Source organism: Penaeus chinensis, chromosome 42 (assembly GCF_019202785.1).
Source record: "Penaeus chinensis breed Huanghai No. 1 chromosome 42, ASM1920278v2, whole genome shotgun sequence".
NCBI lineage: Eukaryota > Metazoa > Arthropoda > Malacostraca > Decapoda > Penaeidae > Penaeus > Penaeus chinensis.
In genome coordinates, this window is record NC_061860.1 from 7,869,974 (window position 1) to 7,882,473 (window position 12,500).

General features: G+C 41.7%; 1 protein-coding gene across 1 annotated transcript in view; it reads left to right on the plus strand.

Moving 5' to 3' along the window:
• Window positions 1-12,500, plus strand: part of LOC125047903 (Down syndrome cell adhesion molecule-like protein Dscam2) — a 372,111-nt gene that overhangs the window by 333,912 nt on the left and 25,699 nt on the right. The window contains exon 5 of the mRNA XM_047646450.1: window positions 12,487-12,500. This exon is cut by the window's right edge and continues 133 nt beyond it. Within this exon, the coding sequence (XP_047502406.1) occupies window positions 12,487-12,500 (14 nt within the window). The remainder of the gene's footprint in view (window positions 1-12,486) is intronic.

Here is a 12,500-nt window from a genome sequence, read left to right on the forward strand (position 1 = left end):
GGGGTATTTTTTTAATGTGTCTGTCTGTCTATTTGTCTGTTTTGCGACCTTGTCTCTTTTTGTTGGTTTATTTATCTTTTGTTTCGCTCACTTCCTTTCTGTCTATCTGTCTGTTCGTCTCTCTCTCTCTCTCTCTCTCTCTCTCTCTCTCTCTCTCTCTCTCTCTCCCTCTCTCTCTCTCTCTCTCTCTCTCTCTCTCTTTCTCCTCTTCCTCCCTCCCTTCCTCTCCTCTTCCCACCTTCCATTCCCTCTCCCTCTCCCCTTCCCTTCTCTCTCCCTCTCTCCTTCCCTTCCCAACCTCCTCCTCTTTCTCTTCCTCTTTCTCCATCTTGACCATAACAGAGAATAAAAGGAGAAAGAAGAAAGAAGGCAAAACTCATATTGAAGTTGCAAAAAAAAAGACATAAAAGCTTCGAAGTTTAAACTCGTAAAATTGGAAAATTGTCCGAAAAGAGAAGACAAGAATGGGTTTATACAGCTCATGTGTGCCTGGGGTTTAACCCAGATTGTATGGGGGGAAGGGGGAGGAGGAGGAGGAGAGGAGAGGGAGAGGAGGAGAGGAGGAGGGAGAGGAGGGGAGGAGGGGGAGGAGAGGAGGAGGGGGAAAGGGGGAGGAGAGGGGAGGGGGAAGGGGGAGGAGGAGAGGAGGAGGGGGAGGAGAGGAGGAGGGGAGTAGGGGAGGAGAGGAGGATGAGATGAGGGGGTGGAAGAGGAGGAGGGGGGGAGAGAAGGGAGGGGAGAGGAGGAGGGAGGGAGGGAACGAGGGAGAGAAGAAGGAAGGAATCAGAATCAGAATCAAAATAGACAGATGAATAGATAGATAGGCTGATAGCTAGCTAGCTAGAGAGAGAGAGAGAGAGAGAGAGAGAGAGAGAGAGAGAGAGAGAGAGAGAGAGAGAGAGAGAGAGAGAGGGGAAAGGAAAGAGAGAGAGAGAGAGGGGAAAGAGAGAGAGAGTGAGAGAGTTAAAGATAGACAGATAGATAGAAAGATAGATTGGTAGATAGACAGAGGGAAAGAGAGTGAGGCAGATATATATGTATATATATAGATAGATAGATAGATAGAGAGAGATAGATAGATAAATAGACAGAGAGAGAGCAGGCAGAAAGACATTGAGAGAGAGATAGAGAGAGAGAAACAAAGAAAAAAAAAAGAAATACAGAAAAATTACGGAAGCAGAAAGAGAGAGAATAAAAAAAAGAAAAAAAAGAAGAAATGAACCGTAAAGGACCGATAATAAAAGAGGAAAATAGCGAGAGAAAGAGAGGGGCGAGCGAGCGGCTGCAGTCAAATTTTTTTTTTTTTTTGCGTCTAAGACTCCCTATTCGGTAATAATGCAAAATTTAATATTCTGCTTCAGAAACTTCAGATAACAGTCGTTGCTAAAGGGGGAACTGTTGCATACGCATTTCGCTGTTTTTTTTTTTTTGTTGTTGTTGTTGTTGTTTTTTTCTCTGTATTCTCTTTGTGTCTCTTTTCCTGTTCCTCTGTCTTTCTCTTTTCCTTTCTCTGTCTTTTTTTTTTTGTCTTTTTCTTTCGCTATTTAATGTGTTTGTTATTTCTCTTTGTTTTTTCTACTTTTTTCTGCTTCTCTTCTCTTTCTCTTTCTCTCCTTCTCTCTTTCCCTCTCTCTCATTATCTCCCTCTCTCTCTCTCTCTTTCCCTCTTCCTCCCTCTGTCTCCCTCTCTCCCTCCTTCCTCTCTCTTCTCCTCCACCCTCCATCCAACCACTCTCCCCCCTCCCCCATTCCTTCCTTACTCCTATCTCTCTTACTCCTCCTCTCTTTCCTTCTTTCCTTGTCTACTCCCATATCAGGTATTCGAATCCCATTGCCGTAATAAAGAACTCTGGATGCCATTAGTAGGTTGCCTTCGGAAGAGCTAAAGAGAGAGGGAATGAGGGCGGGAGGGTGGGAGAGGTGGGGAAGAGAGAGAGAGGGGGAGAGGTGGGAGGGAGGAAGAGAGTGGGAGAGGGAGAAGGAGGAAGAGAGGAGGAGAGGGAGAGAGAGAGAGAGAGAGAGAGAGAGAGAGAGAGAGAGGGGGGGAGAGGTGGGAGGGAGGAAGAGAGTGGGAGAGGGAGAAGGAGGAAGAGAGGAGGAGAGGGAGAGAGAGAGAGAGAGAGAGAGAGAGAGAGAGAGAGAGAGAGAGAGAGAGAGAGAGAGAGAGAGAGGGGGAGAGGGGGGAGGGAGGAAGAGAGGGGGAGAGGGAGAGGGAGAGAGAGAGAGAGAGAGAGAGAGAGAGAGAGAGAGAGAGAGAGAGAGAGAGAGAGAGAGAGAGAGAGAGAGAGGGGGGGGGGGGAGGTGGGAGGGAGGAAGAAATGGGGAGAGGGAGAGAGAGAGAAAGAGAGGGGGAAAGGTGGGAGGGAGGAGGTGAGGGAGATGGGTAGAGAGGAGGAGAGAGAGAGGAGGGAGATAGAGAGAGAGGAGGTGAGGGAGAGGAGAGAGAGAGAGAGAGAGAGAGAGAGAGAGAGAGAGAGAGAGAGAGAGAGAGAGAGAGAGAGAGAGAGAGATAGAGAGAGAGAGAGAGGAGGTGAGGGAGAGGGGTAGAGAGGAGGAGAGAGAGAGGAGGGAGGGAGAGAGAGAGGAGGTGAGGGAGAGGGGTAGAGAGGAGGAGAGAGAGATGAGGGAGGGAGAGAGAGAGGAGGTGAGGGAGAGGGGGAGAGAGAAGGAGAGAGAGAGGTGGGAGAAAGGGAAGAAGGAGGAGAGGGAGAGGTTGGATTGAGGGAGGGAGGAAGGGGGGAGTAGGACTAAGGGTTGGAAAGTTGTGTGTGAGGGAGGAAGGGAGGAGAAGACAGAGTGGAGAGAAAGAAGGAAAGACGTAGGAGAGTAAGGGAGGGTGTAGAGGAGGGAAGAAGAGAGAGAGGAAAATAAGAGAAGTATTAAAAAGAGGGAGAAAGTAACGGAAGGAGAGAGGGAAAGAGGGAGAGTATAATAGAGGAATGAAAGAAAGAAAAGGAGGGAGAACGAAGGAAGAAAGGAAGTGAGAGATTGAATGAGAGAGAGAAAGGAAAATGGAGAGATGGAAGGAAAAAGAGAGAAGCAGAGGAAGATATGAAAGAGGATGAAAGGAGAGAGAGAGAGAGAGAGAGAGAGAGAGAGAGAGAGAGAGAGAGAGAGAGAGAGAGAGAGAGAGCGTTGTATTCTCTAGTACAGTATTCTTAAAAAGAATATGGTTATATTTACGTTTTCCCCCATTTTGCAGTGTTTTTTTTTTTTTTTTTTTTTTTTTTTTTTTTTTTTTTTTTTTTTTTTTATCTATGTACCTAAGTGGTTGACATTACCTCTGTGTTTTTCTCTTTAACTGTGTTGTTGCCTTGAGTGCTCTGTGCTTTTCCTTACGTTGGTTCCTCCTTTGAACTTCCTTTTTATAGTAAATTTTGCTTTCATTTTAATACTTATATTTTTGTTTATAATCAGTTTTATTTTTATTTTCGTTATTGTTTTTTTATTTGTTTTATTTCCAAGATTTTCTCTTTTTTTTTTGCTTTTAGGTTTTGCTTTATATAACTAGCATTTTTTCAACTCGTTTTTAGCCTTTAATTCGTACTTGCTTACTAACAGTAATATCCACCTTTTCTTTTCTTTTCTCTGTCTTTTATTTTACCTTTATGACCCATTCTCTTGTCCCATTCTATCTTATTCTTTCTTGTATCTTTGCTTCTCCATCTCTTCCTTTTATTCTCTTTATCTCTACCTTGTCTTTATGGTTTCTTCTTATTCTCCTTTTCCTTTTATCCTTTCCTATTTCCTTCGTTGTTCTTCTCCTCTTCTTCTTTTCTCTATGCCTTTCTTACTTTGTTCTTCTTCTCTTCTCCTTCTCCTTCTCATTTTTATCGACTCTGTCTTCGGTTATGTATTTTATGTCTTTCTCTTCCCTTAGATTCAGATTTAGTTTTTAGTTTTTTTTTATCTCTCTCTCTCTCTCTCTCTTTCTTATCATTTCCGATTTTTCTTGTCCTCTCTCTCCTCTCTCTATCTTGCTTAGTATCTCCCTCTATTTATTCTCTCTCTCTCTGGCTTTCTATCTGTCTCTGTCTTTGTCTCTATCTGTCTGTATGTCTCTCCCCTCCCTCTCTCTCTCTTTCTCCCTCTCTCTCTTTCTCCCTCTCTCTCTCTTTGTCTATTCTTTATTTCTAACTCTCCTCCTATTAATTCAGATCCACCTAACTCCTGTGTCTCCTCCCTGATAATCCAGACCAACATCCACCCTCATTCTCATCCACCTCTCTCTCCTCATCCACACAATCCTCTCTCTCTCCATCCACTTCCATTCCCTTTTATTCACCTCTTCTTTCTCTTCACCTATCCACCTATCTCCCTTCTCTTCCTTCCCCCTCCCCTCCCCCCCTCTACGAGCCCATATCCACCTATCCCCCTTCTCTTCATCCTCCCCCCCCCCCCACCCCACCCGTACCCGCATCCGTCTGTGCCCCTTCCCTCCCCCCCCCCCCCCCGTACCCATATCTCAACTACCCTCTCTCTCTTCATCCTATTCACCTCTCCTCCTTCTCTTCCCCCCCCTACAACCTGTACCCATATCCACCTCCCCCCCCCCCTTTTCTCTTCATCCTCGTCATACCCTTCTCATCCCCCCCCTCCCCATCCCGCCCCCCTTCCGTACCCTACCCATCCGCTCTATCCCGCTCAAAGGCTCGGAATCTCCCTCCTCCGCCTAACGATTCAGGAAGACTAACGAGCCTGTAAACTCTCCTTCCTCCTTCTTCCTTCTTCCTTCTTTCTCGGATTCTTCCATTTCTTTTATATATATTTTTTTTATTGGGTTCCCTCCTCTTACGTACTTTGTTCTTTCTTTGTTCTCCTCCTCCTCCACCTTCTTCTCCTTCTTCTTCTTTGTTTTATTCGTCTTCGGTTTCTTCCTCCTTCTTCCTTCCATCTTTCTCGGTCTCCTCATCCGCCCCTTCTTCTTCTTGTTTTCCTTCTTCTTTCCTCCTTACTCCTCTTCCTCTCCAATCTCATTCCTTCTTCCTAACACCTTATTTTCCTTCTCTCCATCCTCCTTCTCTCCTCTTGTTACTCTTCTTCTTCTTCCTCTTCCTTCTTCTTTTCCTCCTCCTTCTCATTCTACCCTCCTTCCTCCTTTTCCTCCTTCTCTTCACCTCATCTCCCTCCTCCTCCTTCTTCTCCTCCTCTTCTTCCTCCTCCTCCTCCTCCTTCACCTCCTTTTCCTCCCTTCCTCTTACTCTTCCCCCCCTCCTCTTTCTCTTCCCGTCTCCTCCTCTTCCACTCCTCCTCCACCTCTACCTCCTCCTTCTCCTTAACCCTCCCCCTACCCTCCTCCTTACCTCCTTCCTCCTGCTCCTCTTCCTTTTCCCTCTCCTTAACTCTCCTCCCTCTTACCCTCCTTCTCCTTACCCTCCTCCTTACCTCATTCCTCATGCTCCTCTTACTCCTCCTTCTCCTTAACTCTCCTCCTCCTTACCCTCCTCCTTACCTCCTTCCTCCTGCTCCTCCTCCTCCTCCTTCTCCTTACCCTCCTCCTTACCTCTTTCCTCCTGCTCCTCTTCCTTTTCCATCTCGTTAACTCTCCTCCCTCTTACCCTCCTCCTCCTTACCTCCTTCCTCCTCCTCCTCCTCCTCCTCCTCCTCCTTTCCCCTCCTGTCAAATGATAGATGACCTGATCTGATCACTTAAGTTTTCCTCTGATAAATTATCACTGTATCGGATACTGCTATGCTGGGGTGATACGGATTCCGGTGGCGGGTGATGTAGTGTGAGGGAGGGAGGGTTTCAGGCCTAAAGTATTAAGAGGGAGTAATATTGGGCAATGGGAGGGGTGGTTGGGTGGTTGGGGGGGAGGGGGGAGTGAGGGAGGGGAGGGGAGGGAAGAAGGAGGGGAGGGGTAGGTGGGGGAGAAGGAGGGGGGAGAAGGAGGGGAAGGGAGGGCAAAGGGGGGGAGAAAGAGGGGAGGGGGGAGAAGGAGGGGTGTGAGAAAAATGAGGTACAGCAAGGGAGGCGAGGCGTAAGAGGGGAGGGGGAAAGGGAAGGGAGGGGAGGGGAGAGAATTGTGAGGTAGGTGGGAGGGGTATGTTGCGAAGAAGGGGGAGAGGGTAGAGGAGGTTAAGAAAGAAGGGGGGGGGGGTGTAAAGTAGAATAGGCGTGAGAAAAGGGGCATAGGAAAAGGGAAAAGGATGAGGCTAGGGTAAGGGGAAAGGTAGGGGGAGGAAAGGAAGGGGAATTGCATGGAAGGGTCGGGTTGGGGTGGTAGGAGAGGGAGGAGGAACGGTGGGGGAGGGGAAGGGGGGAAAGTGAAGGGTGGAATAGGGTGTAGGGGGAAGGGGGGAAAGTGAAGGTAGAGTGAATAGGAAAACGAAGAAAAAATATGTGGTAAAGGGAGGAAGAAGAGGTAAAATGGAAATAAGAATTGGGCAGTTATGGGAAAGAGGGTAGAAAATTGCGGTAGGATAGAGGGTGGGGGATTGAGGCTGGAGAGAGAGAGGGGGGAGAGTGAGGAAATATATGGGGGGGAGGGAGGCTGGAGAGAGAGAGGGGGGGGGGAGAGTGAGGAAATATAGGTGGGGGAGGGAGGCTGGAGAGAGAGAGGGGGGAGAGTGAGGAAATATAGGGGGGGGGAGGGAGGCTGGAGAGAGAGAGGGGGGGGGGAGAGTGAGGAAATATAGGTGGGGGAGGGAGGCTGGAGAGAGAGAGGGGGGAGAGTGAGGAAATATACGGTGGGAGGGGGTAAGGGGGGAGGGGTTGGCAAATGAGATACTTATCCATCGTTATCATCCGTATTACTATTATCATTAATTTCATCACTCCCGTTATTATTCATGTTGCAATAGTTACAGCCGATATTCTGTGTTATGCTTCTTTTATGTGCCTAAATAATAAGGAGAAGACGAAGAAGAAATAAAAGAAGAAGAAGAAGAAGAATAGAAAAAGGGAAGAAAAAAAAGAGCATGAAGAAGATGATAATAATAAAAATGAGAAGAACAAGAAAAAGTTGATGATATTAAAGAAGAACAATAAAACAAAGGAATAGCAGTAGAAAATAAAGAGAGAGAGAAAAAACTCTTTATTCAATTTTCCATTTCTGACAATCTGTGAGATGGTATCGAAGCAGCTGAATTCCTCCTTTTTTTTTTTTTTTTTTTTTTTTTTTTTTTTTTTTGCGAGCACCCCTTTGAAGAACAATCAATCATATCTTGACTAATTAAGGGTGACTAGAACATGGCAGGGATCCTCTGTTACATGGGTTGAGGGAGAATAGACCTTACGGTGTTCATACTGAAGGTCGAGTATGTAATTTTTAGATGAGTATTTAATGGATTGTATATTAAATTGCATGCATAGAAGCGTGCATGTATGGACGCTAACAGGAACATACGTATATGTGCGCGCATACAAACTCAAACATACACACACACAAACACACACACACACTTACATACTCTTACAAACACAACACAACACACAAACATACACCTACATACTCTTACAAACACACACACACACACAGACATACACCTACATACTCTAACAAACACACACACACACACACACATATCCATCGATCCCTGAACCCTCTCCCCCCCCCCCCCCCTCTCTCTCAAAAAAAAAAAAAAAAAAAATCTCTGCCACCAAATTAGAATATAAACCGATTTCAACACTAAGCAAAGAACAACATTGTAACGAAATACTTTAAAGAGACAAAAGATCCTGTTACACATGCTACTTTAGCCTTTGCAAACTCCATCTTAGCTTTTCATGCTTAGGAAGCATTAGCTGAGATCGTTGTGACGCATTTAGAAAAGTTGGGAAATGTGTATAACAACGAATGTCATCTCCAAACAAGATGGATCGAGCGTCTTGATGCCACGTCTATAATTATAATCATACGTCGAGTTCTTATTTACGCATTTAAAATAACTATGAAACAGCCTATGAAACATCTTAATTGCATCCCAGCTCTGTAGAGTTATTTATTCTCATTTATATATATCTTCTGCTCGGGTGGAGAGAGACTTAAAGGAGATCGGAAACCTTCTGTAACAGATTAAGACATTCTATAGGCCTATAAATCCTTCCGTTGAAAAGGTCTTTAAGAGAAAGGAAGAGGGAAGCACTAACGAGAGGGGGGTGGGGGGGGTGGGGGGGCAAGGGAGGGGTGAGATGGGGTAGGGGGGTAGGTGAGGGGGGGGGGGGTGATGGTAGAGCGATTTGCTTTGTATCAAAAGATTTGTTTATTCGAGTTGCCGACTAGCGATTATATGAATATATATATATTATTTTTTCAGTTGTTTTAAAGGAGTCCTTTTAAAATGATTAGTTTTTAAAAATGTTCTCATTTGATCTATTTTTGTATGTATATATATATTTTTTATTTATATCTTAAGTTGTGTTTACACTTTATATTTTTCCTTTTCCATATTTTTCCTGTCTTTTTTTTTAAATCTTAATTCATCTAATATTATATATTTTGGTTTCTTACCTGCAAATCTTTCTCTCTTTACCGTATTAAAAAGTCGAATATAAAATTCTGTTTTTTGTTTTGTTTTGTTATATCCTTTGAACGTCCTCTTCTTTCTCTCTTTCATTCTTTCTTTTTTTTCTTTTTTTCTTTTACGATTTTTTTTTTCAAAAAGCAAGGAAACGGAACTTCCGTTGTGTTATTATCATAGAAATACTAATAAGTGTAATTCATTTTCGTTATAATACTACTACTATTACGTTTATTACATTAGTAACAACAGTATCATTATTATTATCATCCTCGTCATTATCATCATCATTATTATTATTATTATTATTATTATCATTATCATTATCTTTATTAGTATTAACGTTATCATTATCGTCATAATTATCATCGTTGTTATTCGTGTTATTTTTAGGATTACTACTAGTATTATCATTATTATCACCATTTTCATTATTATCATCATTTGTGTTCTTTTTAGGATTAAAACTGTTGTTATCATTATCGTTAATACCATTTATTCGTGGCGTCCTAACAATAATAATACTTCCTGTATCATTATTACAGTCATAGTTATAGTCATCATTATCATCATTGCCATTAACGTCATCTTCATCATCATCATCACCAATATCACCACCAGCTTCATCACCATCATCATCATCATCACCATTAGCATCACCATCATTATCATCATCATCATCATCATCTGCCTCATTATCATCACTATCATCATCACCATCACCAACATCCCTATCACCATCAACATCATTACATCACCACCATCACCATCACTTTCATCAACGTCATCATCTCCATCACTTTCATCATCACCAAGATCATCCCCTCTACAGTCAACAATATTGAGAAGACGAAGTTAAAATATTTACACTTATAGAAAAAAATAAAAACATGATACAACATTGACAAATATATATATATATATATATATATATATATATATATATATATATATATATATATATATATATATAATCGAAAGAAAAGAAAAACAAAAAAAGGAAATGTCCCATAATGTCATAAGCGACAATTAGCCTAATTTTCTTGGGTTTCTTTTCGCCTTTTAATTTTTTTAACAACACTTAGAGACGCTTTCGGACTTACGGAAGAAATTTTCTTTTTGTTATGTTTTGAAGAATGCAATCATATCTATATATGTATTTAGATGTTTTGTTATACTTATCGATCTATCTGTCTCTACATCTCTTTTTACTTCTCTCTCGCTCTCTCTCTCTCTCTCTCTCTCTCTCTCTCTCTCTCTCTCTCTCTCTCTCTCTCTCTCTCTATATATATATATATATATATATATATATATGTGTGTGTGTGTGTGTGTGTGTGTGTGTATACAAATTAATTAATTTATTTATCAATCTCTCTATCTACACACATACACATACATAGATATATATATCTATAACGGTATGTGAGAGAGAAAAAGAAGGATAGATAGATAGATAGGTAGAAATAGAGAGAGAAGTAGGGAGAGAAAAAGAAAGAAGAAAGAGAGAGAAAGAGAGAGAGAGAGAGAGAGAGAGAGAGAGAGAGAGAGAGAGAGAGAGAGAGAGAGAGAGAGAGAGAGAGAGAGAGAGAGAGAGAGCAAGAGATAAGAGGAAGAAGAGAAGAGAATTTCCCACCCAAACGTTTTTCACTTATAAGAAGACTTTTATCGCCTAATGCTAATAATTAAGCAATATTCGAGTGTATTTTATCGCCTCATACCTTCAGGCAAGTAATTACTGATGCTAAACATAAACGTTTTCCTTAATAGCATCAGGTAAAACACGCTAGAATGTCTTTTTTTTTTTTCTTTTTTTTGCTATGAAAAGCTCGACTGTTATATTGATATTGGTGTTATGATGACATACACACACGCACTCACTCACACACACACACACACACACACACTCACACACACACACACACACACACACACACACACATACACACACTCGTAAGCATTATGTGTACAATCATATATTCATATTTAATCCAGCAATCGTCATCATTTTTAATTTGTCTGTCAGTCTAACATTATCATTACTGAATTAATTTAAACACGAGAGAAATTAGTAACGATTCACGCGGACATATGATAAATTTTATGCATTATCATTTTTCATGTAATAAGATCCAAACAAGCGTTTCAGTTGCACACAACTTCATGACAATTAGAATAATTATGTTAAATTTTTTTTCTTTCTCTTCCCTTTTTTCACAGTCTCGATTGTATTATCGTATTTTCTCTCTCTCGGTCTGTGTCTGTATGTTTATCTCTGTCTTTATATCTTACTCTTTACTCTTTTTCACTCTCTCCTCCACTCTCTCTTTTTCTCACTCTCTCTCTCTGTTTTTTTTATCTCCCCCCCCTTCTCTCTCTTCCCTTCTCTGCCTTTGTCTCTTTGTCTCTCTCGCACTCTCTCATTCTCTCTCTCTCTCTTTTTCTCTCTCTGTCACTTACTCACCTTCATTTCTTCCTCGCTTGTACACACATCCTTTTGCTCTCTCTCTCGCTCTTTCATTTATACATCTTTTTAACATTTTTTGGTGTATTTCTTTTTATATTTCTTTATCATTAGGTCTCTCTCCCACTCTCTTTTTCTTTTCCATTACTCCATCTCTTTTATTCTATCTACCTGTTTCTTTTTTTTTACTTGTCTCTCCTCGTCTCTCTCTTTCTCTTTCTCTATCTCTTTCCACCCCTCCCTCTCTCTACTCCCTCCCTCACGTGCATTCTCCCCCCTCTTACTTTCTCTCATTCTCCCTCTCTCTCTCTCTCTCTCTCTCTCTCTCTCATCCTTTTTCCTTCCTCTCCTCCATCCTCATCTTCTCCCTTCCTCCCATTCCTCCTCCTGCCATCTTAACCCCATCCTCTTCATCTCTCCCTCCTCGTATGCATCCTCCAGAGCAATGATTTTCTGTGCAGGTTGCAGATTTTGCCGATATATTGCTTCCTCTTGCAAACCGCCCACTCCCATACTCGGCGGCTTCATACTAAGCAGGGCATTTTCGTTTCATTCACGTCTTTTGAAATTGGTTTGATTTGTCTTTTTTTTTTTTTTTTTTTTTTTTTGATTTGGTTTGTATATATATATATATATATATATATATATATATATATATATATATTTTTTTTTTTTTTTTTTTTTTTTTTTTTGGGGGGGGGTTGTCTTTTATCTGTTGCTTCTTCATCGCTTTTCGCGCCTTCTTGCCTATTCTTTCTTCCTCTTTCTCCTCTCATACATTCTCTTCTCCTCCTCTCTTATTTTTCTTTCTTGCTTCTTCTTTCTTTTTCTCTCTTTTTTATCTACTTTCTTTCCTTCTCTCTCTCTCTCTCTCTCTCTCTCTCTCTCCTCTTCCCCTTCCTTTTCTATTTCATTCCCTTTTTCCTCCTCCTCTTCTCTATGTCTCTCCATTTCTCTCTCTCTCTCTCTCCTATCTATCTTTCCCTTTCTCCTCTCCTCTATTTACTAACACATACCTTTCATACCCTTCCATCCGTCCTCTGCCTCGTTATCCAATCTCCTTTACTTACGCAACGAATCTCCGCATCTATGAATGTCAATCATCTTTTTTTTCTCCTTAATAGACTTTCTTTATTTTTCTCTTCTTTTCATATTCCCCCCCCCCCCCACTCCCTTTATCTCCTTGTCGTCTCTCCTTTTTCGTTATTCTTTTTCCTCTTTTGATTTTTTTATCCTTCTTTTTTTCTATTTTTTTGTTCTTCCTCTTTTGATATTTGTAGCAATAATAATGTTGGCAATGATAGTAATCAGGAGAATTACAATAAAAGTCGTATTGATAATAATCATGACAACTATATGCACACACACACACACACACACGCACACACCCACACACACACACACACACGCACACACACACACACACACACACACACACATCATCATCAACAACAACAACAACAACAAAACACCAACCCTAACCAACAATACCAACACCACCACCTCATAATACCATCTATAACAATAATAACCACGTGTTTCTCTCTCTCTCTCTTCCCCAGACGGCAAATACCAG